Source organism: Tachypleus tridentatus, chromosome 13 (genome assembly GCF_004210375.1).
Source record: "Tachypleus tridentatus isolate NWPU-2018 chromosome 13, ASM421037v1, whole genome shotgun sequence".
NCBI lineage: Eukaryota > Metazoa > Arthropoda > Merostomata > Xiphosura > Limulidae > Tachypleus > Tachypleus tridentatus.
The window spans coordinates 205856810-205876651 of NC_134837.1; the positions used below are offsets into that span (position 1 = coordinate 205856810).

Consider the following 19842-nt stretch of genomic DNA (forward strand, 5'->3'; position numbering starts at 1 on the left):
GTCAAATCTAAACACTTATGAATATTCTCGGCAAAACATTCCAATATTTCCTCCAGAAGAAAATATTAAATTCCTAAATTAAAATATTAAAACAAAAGATTGGAATTTCAGAAGAATTAAAAACAAAAATAAACCTGATAGAAGGAAAGATCATTGAAACTGTTGTAGATGTTAACAGAGATTTTAAAAACAGAATTGAAGAATAGAAAGATAGTAATGACAAAATCAAATAAGAACAAAAACTCAATGAAAGGATAAAAATTTAGAAACAGGACTTTTGTAAGTGCAAAAATCCAACCTGCCTCAAGTCTTTCTGTGTCTCTTAGTAATTTTACCTTTAAAAAATTACTATGAAATATGGAATAGGAAAACTTGTCCGATTGATACCTGTTACCACTATTTTTCCCCCATCTGTAATTACAAGAACTTTCACTGTCAGTTACTGAATGTTCTTGTAAGAGCCAGCAATGACACTACGAAATATAGTTCCAAAGTTAAGCTAGCTAGTCCAAAAACATCACAGAGTTCAGTTCATAATTTCCAGAGAGAATAGATAGAATAGTTAACATAAAGTTATTCATGTTGCAACTCATTTAAAATGGGTAGCTTTAAGGACATTGTGAAACCTTCAAGCTGAAAGTCGTAACAATTATTAAGCATTGGAAACTGCTTTACTCAATGGATACATCAAAAAGTAGTATCCAAAATAAAGTTCTAATCCAGGGTAGCGGGAAAAGAAGAAGCCCAGTAATCTTATTCGGATGCTCTATATGAAATGATAAATTCATTGGAAGGTAAGAGTTTATAGATGCTATAACAGATGAGGAAAATTAGGCTGAAGCAAAATAGGTGTATAGCTTTAAAGGAAACTCTTCAGTTGGTTACAGAACTTTATTTAATTAATATCACACATAATATAGTGAGGACGACATCTGGAAGTTACGGAATCATTGGATCAAGTAGTATTCAAACATTAACTCCCATTAACAATTATCTAGAATAACTAAAAATAGTAATTAGACTTTAGTTACACATGATGGAAGAAGTAAGTCTCAAGATGACAAATGTAATTCGAAAAAATACTTTACCAAGAACTGTAAACAAAAATGCGTGTGGAATAAAATATTTTCAAAGGATGTTAAAAAAAAAAACTGATATAAATTTTAGAGAAAAAAAAGGCCATTAGAATTGAATCAATAGCTGTTAATCCTGTATGTCCTGAATTATAGGTTTTTATTTTTTCATAATTTATTAAATCTTAGAGCAGGTATTTAATAAGTGAAGAACCATGAAAAAAAATTATTGCATTGTTGTATAACAATATTTAATAAGAAGGAAACATAAGTCTCGACAGAGTAACTAGTTGAAACAATGCTATCTAAATACTGATGTGGTTTGTTATTGATAATGTTATACAGATAAATATAATTTTGACATCCTTTTATGAAATAAAACATTAATAAAATGCTATTTTTTCCCTACACCTGAAGAATTCTATATAACTTTGAAATCTATTAAGGAAGCAAAATTAGGCTAGTTTCAAATAGCTTCACAAACTATGATCGTGAAATTCCTATTTATTACAAGACAAAAAACTAAACTTAAAGATGCGACTGGAATGGCAGACATCTTATCATAAAGAAGTAAAAAATCTTCATACCAGGACGTTTGGGAATAAATTTAAATTTAGTGATGAGAATGTAGTAAAATTAAATACTAACCTGACGATGATCTAGATTTTAAAAAAATTATAAAAGTAGTCTTAGAATTCTTAGAATGTCCATTAATGTTGGAGATCAGGAGACTTTGTGAAAAATATTAAAAACAAAGATACAAATATAGACTGGTTTTCAATTATTTTAGTAAATAGAATAGTCGATGAAGTATTCAGCTTAGTGATAATTTTCGTGTACATTTAATTACTCGATAAATTAGTTGTTAAATTGTAAAAGTAAACGTATTTGTATCTTATGTCTAGCACAACTGTTTAAAGGTAATAGATTCTAACAACAGTAAGAAATGAACTAAGTTATTATAATTATATGGACAGGATATTAATTATTTTTACCAAATAATTTAAAATAACCTGCCGAATAAAATAATATGTTACAAAAGTATTTTCTGGACTGAACTTGAGAGTCTACGGTTCATATCCCATTGCCGCAAAAATGCATTACACGATTGACACACTTGAGTGTGTTATAAGAGAGATAATAAAATCCCACTATTAAATTTTGGTAGCTAAATAGTTAGTGGTAGGTGTGCCTAACTAATTGAGTTTCTTCTAGCCCATTAGCTCAAAATTAAGGACCATCAACAAGATAACCCTTGTATAATTGTGTTTAAATTTCTGAGACTAAGTTATAGACTCACAAGCAATTAAAGAATGTGTTGAAATGTTGTGTTCTAGATATATTCAATATTAATTCAGGGATTAAGGAAGTTCCATTGGTGGCTTCATAATATTGCTTTTGATATTGTGTTATTCTTAGGTTCATTCATTCAAATATACTTCACAAGTAAGAGTAGCAACTCAAAACTTTGGACAGAATAAGTACTTCAGAGTTTAAAAAAATGAGTTTAAGAAAGAAAACTTAACATAGTGTGAATCAAAGTGAAAAGTAATCTTCATCTAGTTCCAGCACAAATGAAAACGAATGCAAGAAGACAATAGACAACATTTTTCTCATAGTGCAAAGGGCTCTTAGAGGAAGGAATTCTGAATGAAGACTGACAAAAGATATAGCAGAATGAGTCTATATTCTTACTATCTGCTATGTGCACTACTACGAACTTCGCCTTCACCAATACGTAAACTCATGCAAACTAGAATGATGTTTGACACATGTTTAATACGCAAATAAACTCTTCTTCCAAGTTTAACCTTGGCTTAATTTTAAATTTTCGGTTAAATTAATGATATCAATCGCTTAGAGTTGTAACTACAATTTTAGGGAAATAAATGTAGTGGGTTCATTACTTTATGCAAGGGGCGGAGGATTTTTTAGTTGTGCTAATCCTGACATTCTTACTTCTTCACTATCAAACCAATAGTAACGGCGCAGTCTTAATTAAGTGAATATATTCATTTTGATTGCTTGTGCAAATTAATAAAGATTGTTTTGTGTTATCACATACGCTGTACTCAATCGTATTTTGCGTTTTTCTTTCCAAAACTCAGTGAACAGTCAGAGAGCAGTTTAACTTTCCATAGTCTCATGCTAGCCTACAGGACCTGTACGATTACTCCAAGGATAACTATTATACCTAACTGTTATTTACCACTGTACCACACTGTCAGTTTGAGAATTCAAAGTTTTTAAATATATGTACGAAGAAGAACTATGTTTTTTGTTTTTAAATTTCGTGCAAAGCTAAACGAGGGCTATCTGAGCTACGAAGAAGAAAACATTATCTATTTGTTAAATACTTAACAGTTGATCTTAATACTTTGTAAAGCATATGTTTCCTGAATTTTAGATTTGAGAATTTTTCAAAGGATTCTTAATGTTCGGTTTGAAAATGTTTGAATTTAAAATACATATGATATAGGTATTTGGTGCTTTATATTGAAATTTTTATATGTCAAAAATACTGATAAGTATAAAATAGTAATTACACCACTGCTACAAGTTGCACTTCTTTACATGATATCCTAATTTGCATAAACGCTGAGAAATTATTTATAGCGCTACCTAACGGTAAATGTAACAACTCAGCAATAGAAATCATCCGCCATTTCGTACGCGATTATAGATGAAAGTTATAAATTAAGTAACAGTTATCTAAACTAATCTGTTTTTGTGATTCGTAAGTAAAGTTACTTAAACATGAGTGGAGGAATACCGTATTTAGGGAGTAAAATAAGCTTGATATCTAAGTCTGAAATTCGATATGAGGGAATATTATACACAATTGATACCAAAGAATCTACAGTTGCTTTGGCGAAAGGTTCGTCTTTGTTTGGGTTTATTTGCAGTTATTACAACCAAGCAGTTATAATAATGCAAATATGTATTGTATTAATGTACATATACATTTAATAAGTTGCTGAAGAGTTGCACGAAACGTATCCGATATGTTAGGTTTAATGTAAAGTGGAATTAAGTTCGATTACGCAATACGAATTTAACAACAATAGCTATATATTGTGGTAGTGGAATGATATGAACTGGTAAGGTTATTGCTGTAAATTGTGTGCGACTAGATAAAGTAAAACTATATTCCGTGTTTAATTGTTAATTCTTGTAGAATTTAAATAATAGAATGACGAAGTGCGTCGGAGAATGGCTTGTGCATTTTATTAGTTGTATGTAGTACTAGTTTCTAGGCTGTGAAAGTTTCATTTCAAACAGATTTTATTTAAAGTGTCCACATAAACTTGTTTTTAGGCTGTAATTTATAAATTAATAGGTAAATTAAATAATACCCATGTATAAACAGTTGAACTTGTTAATACGTTGTGCTACTTTGCAAATAAGTTGTTTAAAGAGTAACCTACATTCCTACCCTAAATTGCACAACTGCCTTCAAACATGTGGTCAGCTATCGGTCAGTTACCTCTTTCTTTTCATCCTCTATATAGTTTTCTTAATCCATACCAGTCGTTTTACGTATATATTTTTCTCTACAAGTGGGTTTTCTCGTTATCACGGAAAAAATAACCTATTTATTCAAAACACTTCTGATATTAGAGATCTAAATCAGCAAATGACAGAAGGTCATGTAACTATTAGTAACTAAATGAAGTTTCATTGGAAACATTAATAACACGTTTTATTTTTAAGCTTCTAAAACAAAACAACAAAATGTTTCTTTTAACTATGTAAATTTAAAACAAGTTTTTGTTCCATGACAGAATGTTGTTAAATGGTGTTATTTTTTGGTTTCATTATTTCATAAACATGTCCTTTATTAATTTTTGATTATAATATCAAACCACTAACCATGGTTTTTCAAGAACATTTAAGTGTAGAAAGTTAATATAAGGGAAAACGTGATAAATATTTGAATGAAAAGGGCTGAGTTTGAGATTTATTTAGTGTGTTAGTGTAAAGGATGAATTAGATGGAACAAAAGGTCTTTTATGGTTTTTTGATCTTGTAAAGAGCTCTCTTTCATAGCAACTAGTATTTTAAATACATAGCATGAATAGATGCATTGAAAATCTCTAATTTTGTAGAAATAAACTTATGATTATAGAATGATTTTTTTATACCTTTTGTGTTGTTAAGGAAAGGTAGCTTTGTGGAATTTGTTTTTAATGTAGTCATGGAACATGTTGAGGCTTCTACTTTTTTATCAGCTTGTGTAATGAATTTAACCAGAAGGTAACATTAACTTTCTCAACACAGGTATAAGTAGTTGGTACTGAGAAATTTAAGAAAAGTCATTTAGATATTTTAGCTTGTATGAAGGTTTTAAACTGTTTTAGGCTCTTTGTTAAGAGTCTCAGTTAATGCTACTTCATTTCAGCCCATTTTGCTTTTCAAGATTGTAAATTTAAGGTCTGAGAGATAGAAAAGGCTTTGATAAGCAGATTTTATGCTGTTATCATCTAGTTTGTATTGGCTGCAGAAATTCTTAATTAGCTATTGTAAGACGTGGTGGGAAGTTGTTTTTCACTTTTTTTCAGACTTTGTTGTGTAGTTAGTTGTGTGTTGAGTGTATTGCTGTTTGCTGATGTTATTTTTGTTTTAAGTTTCAATTAAACTAAGGATTTGAGAAGTTTTAGAGCAATAATTCACTATTCAAATGAAATAAATTTCATTATACAAGGTTTTTTCTATCCTTAATTTTAGTCAGTTTTTCTGTGTCTAATTTTAATTTAAAGATTCATATTTTATTTTCATCTAACAGCTTTATGTGAGGAATGAACATAAACTTAAAGGTAAATCTTAGGAACTTTTTTCAGCCACTATGGGAAGAATCTCACCACTTAGATGGAATTTTATTCAGAATGTGAACCCTGGTGGTAACAAAATTTTTAAACAGTTTTAGAGAATGAAAAGATGACTATTTGCTATAACCCACCCCCAACAAAAATTAAAGCAGCTTTATTCTGTGGTTCAGTAAACTTCTTGTTTGACAACTGACGAGAAACGTGGAAGTATTCCATGTAGTGGTTGTTTGCAATGGTGGAAAGATAATACACAACCTGCACTGGATCTTCCACAACTGTTGCTGATGAATCCTGTATTATAACACCAGTACTCCTTGGGTATGGTTTGATACAATAGACAGTAGTGGCTTAGGTACTACTTCCATCTTGTTTCATAAAAAATTACTACTGGAATTAAACAGTATAAGCAAATGATGGGAAAAAATTGACATGCATTACTTAACATTTGTAAAAGTATAATCTCCAGCCTTTCTAATTATCCTGCAGTTCGATCATTTGGAACCGAAGACCGGCCGACTGATCGTCCTGTTGCGCCTCGTGATGAGGTTTATGAATACATCATCTTCAGGGCTAGTGACATCAAAGACTTGCATGTATGTGAGCCTCCAAAACCTCAGCCCACACTGACTGGGGGCTTGCCTAATGATCCAGCAATAGTTCAGGTAACCAGTTCCTGGGGCTGGCTTGCCACTTACCACCCCTAATCTCTCAGTATTATATGGTGTGTTTTTTGTTAAGAGATCATTCTTACTTGTGTACTGAATAAAAATATTAATTAATTTAGATTTTAACATTTTGTAGGGAAGTGTCATAATGGAAGCTAGCAGTACAGATGCAAATACAGTTGGTTATTTGAATGTATTGAAGTTCACAATTTCCTTAGTGACTGGATATTGAATGTTTTTATTTAGTCCGATAATTTCTAATGCATTATTCAAACATGCAATGGAAGTAGAAAATGTTAATGTGCAACAATAGATATTGTATTACTATCTACAAGTCAGATTTTTCTAGTTTAAAGTTTTTAATCCTATATGAGTGCTGGCATTGTAAAGAATACACATCAAAGGTATATGAATTGTCACTTTCAGTTTTGCAGATACATAGTGCAGTTATTTTTTGAATTGGAAACCACACTGGATATGGACTTTCAGAGTTTTTTAAATTAAAGTATTTAGAAACAATTCATCATTGTAAATGCCCCAAAAATTCTCGCATATCCATATTTCATAACACTTGAGTTTGAATTGGTTTAGAAATCTTGAAAATTGACAAAGTAATATGGTGATTATCCGAGCTGGGATATTAACTGGTACAAGTAATTGTCATTTATTAGTGTTAAGTATTAATTCAGATTTGTTTGCAGTTAGGGAAAATAATCTGTGGTTCCTGTTCTGTCCACTCTAACAATATGGGGTAGGTTGATGGTAAATATCTTAGAAACCCATAATGTTATACATCTCCATTATGAAACCAATTTTATTACTGGTATTAATAAAATTAAATTTGTACATGAATTAAATGTGCATTCATACAATATAAATAACATTAAACTCAGTAAGCCAGAATGACCCTGACTATAAACAAGGTAACACTTGTATTGTCCAAGCCAGCTTGGTGCATGGCTGATGTGTGATTCATATCTTAACATTTACTTTTAATTCATAAGCTTTTGAAATGTCTGAAGGGAAACATTGTGAGATGTTAGTGGCCATTTAACATTTTGTTTTCATTTTTCAGCACTCTGCTCCAGTGGCTGGTATGCCATTTCCGACCAATTCTACCTTTACCCAGTCGGCAACTTATGGACCTGTTGGAGCCATCCCACCTTACCAATCATATGGCCAGTCAGGAGTGCTTCCACAGCCATTCATGGTGTCATCTTCACAATCAGGTAGTGGAATTAAAAAAAAAATCCTAAATTTTAGAGGATTGGACAGTAATGAAATGTTATAGTACTAGTACTTTTGTTTAGCCACGTAATAGTGGAACTATGGTTTCCATTGAAGATTTTGTGATGGTCAGTCTTGTTATTTGTTGGTAAGAGTAGCCCAAGATTTGGCAGTTGTTAGTAATAACTAGCTGCCTTCTCTCTAGTATTGCACTAAATTAGGGATGGCTAGTGCAGATAGCCCTCTTATAGCTTTGCATGAAATTCAAAAAACAAATAATATAAAGTTCTTTACCTAGTAACATCATGGCTTGCAGGTTCTTTCTGACTACATACTTGAAGCATTAGAGATAGATGTGACAGTTAACTACTGTGTATAACCCTGTGTATAGGAAATCAGGTTTAGGTTTAACTTTATCTCGGAACACTGCTGAAGCAAAAATGTTTCTTCTTAGGAGAAATATAAAGCATACTCTTATGTAAAAATATAGATTTGCTTTAATTATTCATGGGCATCCTCGCACCCCCTAGGGGTGCGGGCACCCCTGGTCTAGAGGGACTTGCTGGCTCTCCAAAGTCAGTAAAGAAGCTTCGATCTGGAGACGTATTGGTTGAAATATCCACATCCCAACACAGTGAACTCCTCTTGAATTCATCATGAGGAGTTATTGTTGAGAGGGACTTGAAGAATGTCCCTGAGTCAGAGATTCTCACTTGTTTCTCCACTCAAGGAGTTTCTGCAGTGAGGTGCATCTCCACTCACAAAGATGGAATTACACTGCTGACAAATATCCTCATTTTGACATTTACATCACCACATGCACCTGCCACCATCAAGGTAGGTTATCTAATTTGCAGGGTATGGCTGTACATTCCAAACCCTCTGTTTCCAGTGTCAGAGGTTCGGCCACTCAGACGTCCTGTCGTGGTTCCCTAACAAATGCTCATTGTAGTGGCAAGGACCACGATGACTGTGAGTGTCACACCGACCCACATTGTGTCAACTGCAATGGTTCCCACCCTTCCTACTTTCGTTCTTGCCCAAAATGGCTGGAGGAAAAAGAGGTGCAGCGTTTGAAAACGACCCATAACTTCAATTTTCCTGAAGCTCTGAAATTGCTGTCTACCACTCCATCTCGGACCTATGCTGCTGCACTTCGTTCCACAACTACAGTGGGAGTGCAGACAGATCTCTCTGTGCCTCCAAGAAAATCGTTTTAAAAAAAAAAAAAAGTCTTTTGACCTCCATGGTTGAAAAGGTTGATGAATTGACTTCTACACCCAATTGTTTTTCTCATACAGTCCAACAAATCTCAAGATCCTTTGGTTTCAAATACAGGCATTTCTTCTGATGCATCCTTTTCTCCAACCCCACGATGCAAAACAATCATTCGTTCCCGTCCTCAGTCACTGGAATCCCCTTCCAACAACAAAGACCTGCCCAATCGACCCAGGGCAGGATCTATGGAGGTCTATAGATCTCCTCCGAATAAGAACAGTAAGGAAAAAAGCCATGGGATTGAAACAGAAGGGTTCTCCAGCCACTTTGCTTACCCGTCATTAAAAATGGCCACTTTGATACAATAGAACTGTTGAGGTTTTCGTTCTAATCTGAATGATATCAAAACACTGATTGCTTCCTACCATCCTGTGTCTTTCCTTACAAGGAACATTTCTAAAACCTACCATCACCATTCGGCAGTTTTCTCTGTACAGAAATGACAGGCTGTGTGATGGACGAGTACATGGAGGGGTGGCACTATTGGTTGATCAGCATGTGCCCACCCCGTCTTTGTCACTCAATACACCCTTGGAGGCCATAGCCATGCATGTTTCCTTGGGTCATGCCATCACTGTTTGTTCTCTCTACCTGTCCCCTGGAGAGACATATGATCAATCAGACTTTGATGCTGTCGTTGAACAGTTGCCGTCTCCCTTTCTTATCCTGGGGGACTTTAATGGACATCATCCCCTCTGGGGAAGTGCTGTTTTTGATAGGAGGGGTCGCTCTGTAAAGCGTATGCTCTCTGATCACAACCTTTCTCTTTTCAATATTGGTTCTTCCACTTATTTTCATGCACCTAGTCAGTCCTTTACTGCTATTGATCTCTCAGTTTGCTCCCCTTCATTATTTTCCCATTTTTCATAGAGGGTTGACAATAATCCACTAGTCAGTGATCATTTTCCTATACTTTTGAGAGAGACTGGCCATGGTCGATGCCACCCTACCCGCGTGCCCCGGTGGAAGCTGGACCAGGCAGACTGGTCCACTTTCACTGCTCTCACAGAACTTGATCCTGCCATCAATAGATGACTGTGTGGCAGCAGTAACTGACTACATTATACAAGCAGCTGCTCAATGTATTCCTAAATCCTCAACATGTTTTCCACGATATCCTCGTTCGTGGTGGAATTCTGCTTGCCACTTGGCATGGAAGGCTCAAAAACGGGCCCAGGATACTTTCCGCAGATATCCCACACTTTCGAACTGCATCGCTTTCCAACGGGCCTGTGCACATGCTCGGTGGGTTAGACATCAAAGCCAGAAGCAATCTTGGATTAAGTTCACAACTAGCATATCTTCTACCACCAGTTCCAAGGTCATATGGGACAGGATTCGAAAGGTCAGTGGGCACAACAATTCTGTCCCCCTCTCCATCTTGCTCTCTGATGGCCAAGAAGTAGCTGATGTCCAGACCATTGCCAATTATCTAGGTGAAAGCTTTTGCTGGGTATCTTGCACTTCTGCTTGTTCCTCCACCTTCTTGGCCATCAAGACTCGGGCAGATCGTTCACCTCTTTCCTTTCGAACTGTCTTTTTTACTATAATTGTTCCTTTACACTGGTGGAACTGAAAATGGTCCTTCATCGGTCTGGCAGTACATCTGTTGGACCTCATGATGTACACGATGACATGCTGCACAATCTCTCTCCTGCTTCTCTTGATATTCTTCTACTTGTTTTTAACCAGATCTGGCAGGAGAATGTTTTTCCTAATGCCTGGATTTTACTGCATTTGCTTCACTTTTACCTTTTTACTGGACATTTGGCTACTCATTATTACAATTTTGCTATGTATTTTAAAACTTCTATTATTTTACATTTTGGTAATAGCTGCTATAACACATAACCCAGAACCAGGACTGGAAAGACAAACTTCAGGTGACTGACAGTGGTTCTTGAACTTACCTGTTAGTCTTCTTGGCAGGTTATGATCATTACCATTTTGCTAGAGTAAGTATTTTACAACTTCTTTTACTCTGCTTTCTCTCTTACCATTGTAAACCAGGTGTCAACATTGGTTTTATGCTTTTTCTGTTTTTCAATGATGCTTTGTTTTACCTTCATTTCCTTTTCTGTATTTTACTACATTTAATTTATTTTTACCTTTTTACTGGATGTTTGGTGCAGATAGCCTAGCTGCTTTGTGCCATAAAACACTAAATCAATCAATCAGTCAACCTAATGCCTGGTGCCAGGCTATTATCTCACCCTTCTCTAAACCTGGGAAAGATCCCAAGATTCCTTCACACTACCGTCCATTTGTTTTGACGAGCTGTCTCTGTAAGACCTTAGAGAGGATGGTTCCTCGAATCAAACCACCTCTTCTCGCCCACCCAGTGTGGGTCCAGACAACAGCGTTCCACCACAGACCATCTACTTCGACTTAACATCAGAGAAGCCTTTCTCAAATGCCAACATCTTCTTTCAATATTCTTTGACATTGAGAAGGCTTATGACACAACATGGAGGTATGGCATTTTGCGAGACCTCCATATATATGGGTTACATGGCCATTTTCCTATGTTTATTAATTTTTTAATGGACAGGAGATTTCAAGTTTGTGTGGATTCGACACTTTCCCGTTCTTTTGTACAGGAACTTGGTTCCTCAGGGCTCTTTTGAGTGTCACACTTTTCAGTATAAAGATAAATGCCTTCACTGAATAACTGTTGCAACCCTCTCACTGTTGCAAATGGGCTCTATGTTGAGGTGTCTAACCCTGCTGTTTGAACTACCTGTTAGTTGTCTTGGCGAGTTGTTATTACTCTTTTGCTGCATGTCATTTAACTCTTTTATTACTTAACCCTTCAGTACTGGCCATAATGACACACAACCTGGAACCAGGACTGGAAAGACCAACTTCAGGTGACTGATTGTGGTTCTTGTACTTACCTGTTAATCTTCCTGGCAGGTTATGATCATTACCATTTTGCTACAGGAAGTCCTTTACAACTTTGACTGGATGTCAATATTGTTTTTTTTTTTTTACCTTTGTTTCCTTTTGCGAATTTTACTACATTTACTTTACTTTTACCTTTTTACAGGACATTTGGCAAATTTTTATTATGATTTTGCTATGTCTTTTAACATTTTTCTTATTTTACCTTTTGATAATTGCTGTTATGACAACATAATCCAGAACCAAGACTGGAAAGGCCAACTTCAGGTGACTGATGGTGGTTCTTGTACTTACCTGTTAGTCTTCCTGGTGGGTTATGATCATTACCATTTTGCTAGAGAAAGTCCTTTTCAACTTTTACTCTGCTTTCTCTCTTAACATTGCAGACTTGGTTTCAACATTGATTTTATGCTTTTTCTGTTTTCTGATACCATCTACTTTAGCTCTAGTTTTAAGGGAGTATTTTTTAATTATTTGGTGTTTTTATGAACTTTCTGTGTACATTGGTTTTATGCAGTCAGGGTAGCAAGTAAGATTTTTTTTATAATGGGGGAGAGTAGATGTTGAACTTTAAGGTGAAATGTTTTTGTTTAGTATAGTTTTACTGTTTCAGTTAATTCATATTGAGATTTTTAAAATATTTATTAGAATCATTGTGTGTGTGAAGAATGTTTGGTACAAACGTTCCAAATTTTGTGAATACCTGCTTAATGCTCCGAGATGTCGTATAGTTTTGTTGTTTTGAGGTCAGTCAAAACGAACCATGCACAGACTTCTGTGTTTTTCCTACATTAGTTTGATATTGTACACTTAAGTTGCTAATGGATGAAGTCCATTTGAAGATGTGAACTTCCATATAAATTTTTGTTAATCTGCATTTTCAATCTTAATATAAAGTAAATGTGCTGCTACACAATTTACCATCATATTTTTAAAATGGGTGAGGACTAAAGTGAACAAATCTTATCTTGACTAAGGTGGTACTGTGGTATGCTGGTACTTTGTTTTCCTTGATGTTTCTCTCGACTCAGGTGTTGAATGATTAAATGTTATAGAAGTCTGTTTTTACAAAACCTGTGTGGTCAGTCAGGACTGGACATATTTTGTTTTTTAGTTCCTTACTGATTTCTAGTTATTTGCTTCACCTTATTTGTAGATTTCACTGGATATTCAGTGAATTTTGTTTTTCATAAACTAGCTATTACTAAATAAGAGGAAAAGTACTCATTCTTTTAAGTTGTAGGTAAATTACTAACCTTTGTAGTCCTTTATTGTTCTAGGAAGTTTTTCTATTGCCATAATGAGTGTAAATGTGTGGATGTGATAAAGGGTTAATGTTATAAAAGATTGTGGCTCAGCTGTCATCTACAGGCTCCTGTCTGATGGTCTATGGGAAAAGTTGCATAATTATAAGAAAAAGTGGTAACATGATTTGATTAATGAGTTAGTAACTGGGAAACTGTTAGTATACACCCATGAAACAATTGACTATCTTTTACAAGTGTTAACATATTGTAAGTTAATAGCACTTAATTTTTTAGAAATCTAAGTTGTGTTCTATCCTTGATTTCTCACCAACTGTTTGTCTTGCCTTTTGTTGCAAAAAGAGTTGCATTCAACTGTTGGCTTCTTTGATGGTGATGTGTTTATAAAATCTGTTCAGTTCCTGAAACTATTTTCTACCAGCTTTATTATTATTTAAGGCATACTTTTAAGATGCCACATTTTATTTTCCTTTATGTAAATAGTCAGATTTAAGTGTAAGGAGAGATTAGAGGGGAAAAGTAACTGTGCATGTAAGGTTAACTTGAATTTCAAGATGTTAAACTGATTAGCAAGGAGCAACGAAAAGGAAAATAAGATCTGTAAAAATGACGTGGTTTAGTAATGATATTGATGCATGTGAACTTCTTTGTAACAGGATCTAGATCAGGAACTCCCACACCCACTCCTCAGCAAAGAAAGAGTCCTACCATGGATGCAGGTGTTCAGACATCTGGCAGTACCGTGTCAGCTCTGGCTGATGATGAAGATGCAAAGAAGCAACGCCAGGGTTTGCCTCAAAGGTTGACCAATCGTCAGTCAGCAAGACCAACAAATACCCAAATAAATCAGTTACCACAGGTTACACAGCAACAGCAAAGAAAACAGTTGGTACAAAACCAGTCTGGGCAGTACAGAGGAAGTAATTTTTATTTATTTATTTATTTTTCCAGGGTGGGTGGTGGAGAACAGATAATCTGAAGAGAATTCTTTGTATTTTAATTACTCAAGTTTATTAGTGGTACATACAAGAACCATCTAAATTATGTTAAAACAACACATTTCATTGTTCTTAGAGATGTTTATACTGGAAGGACCACATTTCCTTGTTGTCCCTGTTTTATGTGTAATAGGTGTATGTGCTTATTAAAGTAAATTTCCTGTAACACTAAGAATAAATTGTGAAATGTTTACTTCTCTACAATTGTGGTCATTTTGTTTTATTATTGTTGTACAGATTTTAAATGATTCAGTTTGTGGTGGATTCTTAAAAATCTTGTGTTGAACTCGTCAGTGTTAGTATAACATTAGTTCTTGTACTTGTTGTAATGGAATTCCAAGGACTTAAGTACCCTGTAACTTTAAAATTATAATGTATTTATTTATTAATGTATTTATGACTTTGTTTATATTAAAGGGAAAACACTTTTAATTGAAAAGTTGTACTTTAATCAATATGAAGTTAACTACTTGTGGAAGTTAATGTTGAGTGTAATGAATGTGGAAACTGACATGGAGATAAAAATGATTTGTAAGGTGTTGACTCAGTACAAAATTACTTCATGTTAAAAATATTTCTAATGTTCAGGTGAAGTTGGAACTGTTATTTTATGCTAATCATATTGTTATGGTATCACTTGTTCACTAAAATTTGTTTTTCAGGGTTTCAACGCAGACCCAGGGGTCCCCGCACACGGCAGAATCTGAACGACAAGAAGGAGGTGTTACGTTTTGAGGGAGAATATGATTTTGAGCAAGCAAATGCAGAGTTTCAAGAGCTTGAAAACAAATTGGCAAAAACTAAACTTGGTGCAGAAAATTCTCATTTTGAACTTGAGATTGATCATAATGTTTTTAGTAATATTCTTTAAATTTGCATTTTATTAAGATTTTACCTTTTAAGTAAACATTTTAAAATGTTATGCTCTTTGGTTTGAAAATTGCATGCCATTAAAATTTTTAACTATTTGTGCATAAATTACATAATTTTGTTGGTTGTAGGATCATTAATGTACAAGTTGTATAAATGTGAATACAGGTACCATCAGTCAGGTTCACTAGTCAATACAGAGGTTCTTTATTCTGTAAGGAAACTTGAGTTACTTTACCTGATGTTGTCAGATCTTTACATCTGAGTGAAATCTGTTGGTAACGAGTGTAAGAAGTCTAATTTGAGGGTAAAATGGACACTTAAAATAAGATTGCTCTGAAATAATTCCAAAACGGAGGGTTTTTAGAGGGTTAGGTAGTTACTTCATGAAATGTCTCATGTGGTGGGGTTATACCAACTAATTACTTTTATAATGTCTTGTTTATCCAACTAAAGTAAATGCCTTTTTTCTTCTGTGTATGTTGTGTGTGCTAACAGATGACAAGAAGGATGATTCTGGGAATGAAACCCAGGCTGGTGATGTACAAGATGATGATGATGTTGTTTATTATGATAGAAGCAAGTCATTTTTTGATAACATCAGCTGTGAAGCTTTGGAAAGAAGCAAGGGGTGAGAAAAAGTCTTTAATATTATTGTGGTTTTTGCTCAACTTGCTGACCACCATTATCTGTTATAATTAAGATAGTGTAATGTGTTTCTTCTATTTTCATTAATTAACAAAATTAGTCTCCTTATTTTACAGTTCTATCTTGTGGTGCAACCAGTTAATTTTCTGAACATGGGCTTGGTCAATTTGACCAACCATGTGATCTTTGCACTTATGTAATGTCTATAGATTTAATATTTTTAACTTTCAGTGTAGTGTGTGTGTGCATTATAAATCTTTCACATACAGAAAATTATTTTAAGTGAAGCATTTTTAATAAACTAAAATAAAGGTTTATCATTGAATATGTTTTGAATAGTCCATCTGTAAAGTAACTTTCATGTTAAGATTAAAATACTTTTCCTCAGCTCAAATCTTAATTTCCTTTGTTTAATCTCACTTTTCTTGTATACTTCAAACATTTCTGTTTTTGTTCAGTAAATCTTTATTTTCTGTACTCTGTATGATTAGAGGATTAATAGTTGTAAAAGAAAAGCCAGTGAAATACAAAAATAACTATGAATAAGAAGTTCAAGCTAACAATTGTCTTGCTTATTTTGATAGTGATAAGAAAAAGTCATCAGTTTAAGCTTGCTGATTGCTTTAAAAATGTTTGATTTCCAGAAATCTGCAACGCATAGATTGGCGACGTGAAAGGAAACTGAATGTGGAAACATTCGGTTCCTCGGCAAACATGTCTCGTCGAAATCCCTGGCGTGGTGGTTTTAGAGGATTTAGAGGTAGAGGAGGTGCTATGAGAGGTGGTAGAGGTGGAGGCAGAGGAGGTATGTTGTGATGTAAGTTTTAGATAACAAAATGTGTTTAATATCAGTGACTTAACTATCTTTGAGAAGTCAAATACAAAAATTGACTTGTTTCCTTCAGTGAGTGAAACTCTTAAATGCTGCTTCTGAAAACTGCAAAACTTTAACCATGGACTCTGTGTAATATACAGAAGTTTTAATGAAACATTTTTACTAAAGATCTACTAGATTGTTAATATTACTAATTTCTGTTCCTAGTATGTACGAAACTATGGACTTGTTTTGTCATGACGAACATCTAATTTTAAACAGTGCTGTTTTAAACATACCATGTGGCTCAATAAAATGTATATTAAGGTGTGTTCTTTTAATAAAGAAATTAACTAGTATAGAATTATTTGAATTATCTACAATTTGATTCTCAACTTATTGACAAATTCTTAAAAGAATACAAAACTTTTAAATACAAGTCAAAATCAATGACATTATCTTTGACTCATGACTTACCACAAAAGGATTAATTCATGGATTAACTTGGTTACTCATTCTGATTTTTACAGAAAATACTTTTGAAATAGTAACATGTTTTTTGTTTATAATCCACAAGTATATATAAAATTTGTAACAAGTTTTTATTTTTTTAATTGACTGTGTTGTACTACAGTGATAGTATAAAGTGTTTTAAATATTTTGAAATGGTGACTGCATTGTAGTGCAAAACCTTTTTAACTTCCATCTTTAAGTATTACTTAACAGCTTCATTAACCCTTTTAGCATGGTTGGTGACCACAATCAACTTGAAGGCTCAGCACAGCAGGCGATCTTCCTTTATTCCTGTTATTCTTATGCATTGAATTTAACATATATAGTGTTGGATATAATCACTGAATATTTCAGGGACTTTTGTTGAGTTATTGGTGAGATATCATGCTTTTAGTACTGATACTGTAATTAGTTGAAGTATCAAACACATATATTCATTGCCATGCCAAACATTAAAAGTTGTTATTCAGTGCTGAAAGGGTTAATTGCAAATGCTTCCAAGGATACTTGTTCCAGAGCACTATTTTCAAATTGATATTTTGATAATTATTTCAACATCTGTTATTAAGCTGTGTTGAATGACTTGATGGGTAATTAATGTTCATGGTTGTATTGGAATAAACAATCACTGTTGTAATTGTACAGTTTGAAGATGTATTTTCCCACTAGGAGGCTTCAGATCTCAATTGAGCAGCACACCCACGAAGGAGATGGTGAATGCAGTTTGATTTTTCCCAAGCCACACTTGTAGACGACAGTAGTCCAGACCAATCAAGAGGAGTTTTGTTTGTTTCTATTAAGCTGAGTTGCTGCAATAACATCACTTTTTTCCCTGTTGTTATTGTTGACTATGAAGAGAGCTTATGTTCTGTTTAGGCAAAGGTAATTGCCTTGACTCCTCAAGTCTTTGAGCTGGGTACCTGAATCAGTTAGTAGGAGTGCCCACCATTGCCTTTCAAAATTGTTTTTTTCATTTGTGCACTTGGAAAACATCAAGTCAAAAGAATTTCAGTTTGACTTCATTCATAGTGTGTAAGATAAAATTTTGTTATTCTTGATAAGATGTTTTTTGTTTTGAGTATTGGTGAAGTACTTGGGTTTCCAAAAACAAACCTGCGAGTTCAAATGCTGCCAGTTGGTCCTTCCAGAGAAGTTATTCACTCAACGTACAGTTAGCTTTATGTGTGTAACAATTAGATATTTGTAAAATGTTTCGTTTTAGCTGTAAATGTTTTGTTTTTTTTCCAACAACATAAAGCGTATTTAGGTTTTGTATATTTAGTGTTTGTAGTCCATAAACAATTGTAAAGAAAGATGGCATTGAACAAGAGGCTCAGATGCAGAGGTCTCTTTGGATTGAAACTTCTCAGTTGGATCATTTCAATCCAAGTAGCACTTTTCTTTTGTATATATATACTCTTGTTTCTGAGAATTTTTTACAATATTAATAATAGCAAAGAAAATACTTAGCTCTTTTTCTTATTTTGATAATTAGATAAAATTGATCCATTCATATATTTCATTTCTGTTAAGTCGTGAGTTTTCAATTTGTGCTTTAATTATTATATAATTTAGTGGGAAAAAATATGTATATTGATGTGATTGTAATTTATCTGGCCTATTTTGGTTCAACTGATTTCTTGTCTTGTACTATTAATTTACCTTTGGAATTCTAGGATGAAGGTCAGAACTTGCCATTGTTTCTTGTTTTTTATTCATTTCTCAAGCATATTGATGTTTAACTAAATTACTACATATTGCTGTAATTTATTTGATTTTGTTGTTCAGTTTGTGACTGCAGAGACCTCTACTCTTAAGACTTGAGTATACACTTTTCTAACTGCCAAGCATTTTCTGTAAATTACTTATTCTCTCCACCCATGTTTAAGTTGTAAACAGAATAAATAAAACATTACTTTTTGTGTAAATTGTATCTTGAATAGTGGATTTTTATTCTTTTGGTTGAAAATGAAAAACTCCAATCAGAGCTATTCATACGTGGCATTCCTTACAAACATTTCTGAAAATAACTTGGCATTAAAATTAAACTTGCTGAATATGGGTTGTAGCTTTAGTTGTATTAAGCTGCCAAGTTCAAAATTGAAGGGGGTTGACAACTGCTTTTTTCTATCCAGCATGACATTATTATATGTAACATCTAACTTAGCATTTGTTGTGAATTTTTAGTTTTGTAAGAACTGAATAATTAAATTAGTTGCCTATGAAAAGTATTGGAGTACGTTTAGGAATAATTCAGGTGGAATAAAAGCAAAACTTGCAAAAATGATGAAATTTTTCCTCTTTGGGAAGAGGAAGGTTAAACATTAAGGAAATTGTTAATCTATTCTGTGCTAGTTAAAATGTCTTGCAGTTTTTTTGTTACAAGAATAATTACAATATGCTGAGATACTTAATTACTACAATGAAAGGTTATACAAGAACATTTAACTATCACAAGTTTGATGATCTGCAGTAGAAAACATTTAAAAGGATGTGATGACTACATTCTGGTAGTTGTCTTTGGTAGTTATAACCACCATGGATGCCAAAACAAACACTGGAACCACTACCATCATGAGTTCAAAGACCAAAAGTGTAAAGGTAAGAATAAATCTTCTGGAAAGGTTTGTTCTAATATCAGAATGAAGAAAATTCATTGACAAAATAAACTAAAGCTCCAACAAGGAAAATGAGATTCCTTAGATTCTTTTGACATAAAACTGGAAACCAGGAAGTTAAATATAAGAAGGAAAGCAAA

The 19842-nt window shown here is 33.7% G+C and overlaps 1 protein-coding gene across 4 annotated transcripts; it reads left to right on the forward strand.

The window, feature by feature from the left end:
* The first annotated feature begins 3685 nt into the window (after positions 1 to 3685).
* LOC143238729 (protein LSM14 homolog B-like) lies at positions 3686 to 19012 on the forward strand. 4 transcript variants are annotated; one of them, XM_076479233.1, is made up of 8 exons: positions 3686 to 3951; positions 6389 to 6564; positions 7643 to 7796; positions 13898 to 14161; positions 14902 to 15096; positions 15608 to 15740; positions 16402 to 16574; positions 17754 to 19012. In XM_076479233.1, exons 1-7 carry the CDS (start codon positions 3831 to 3833, stop codon positions 16571 to 16573), a joined length of 1215 nt encoding a protein of 404 aa, XP_076335348.1. In that variant the 5' UTR covers positions 3686 to 3830; the 3' UTR covers position 16574; positions 17754 to 19012. The 4 variants fall into 4 exon arrangements, with proteins under 4 accessions (XP_076335348.1, XP_076335346.1, XP_076335349.1 ...); XM_076479231.1 differs by having other exon boundaries at positions 16402 to 16562; XM_076479234.1 differs by having other exon boundaries at positions 14902 to 15048.
* Positions 19013 to 19842: the final 830 nt, after the last annotated feature.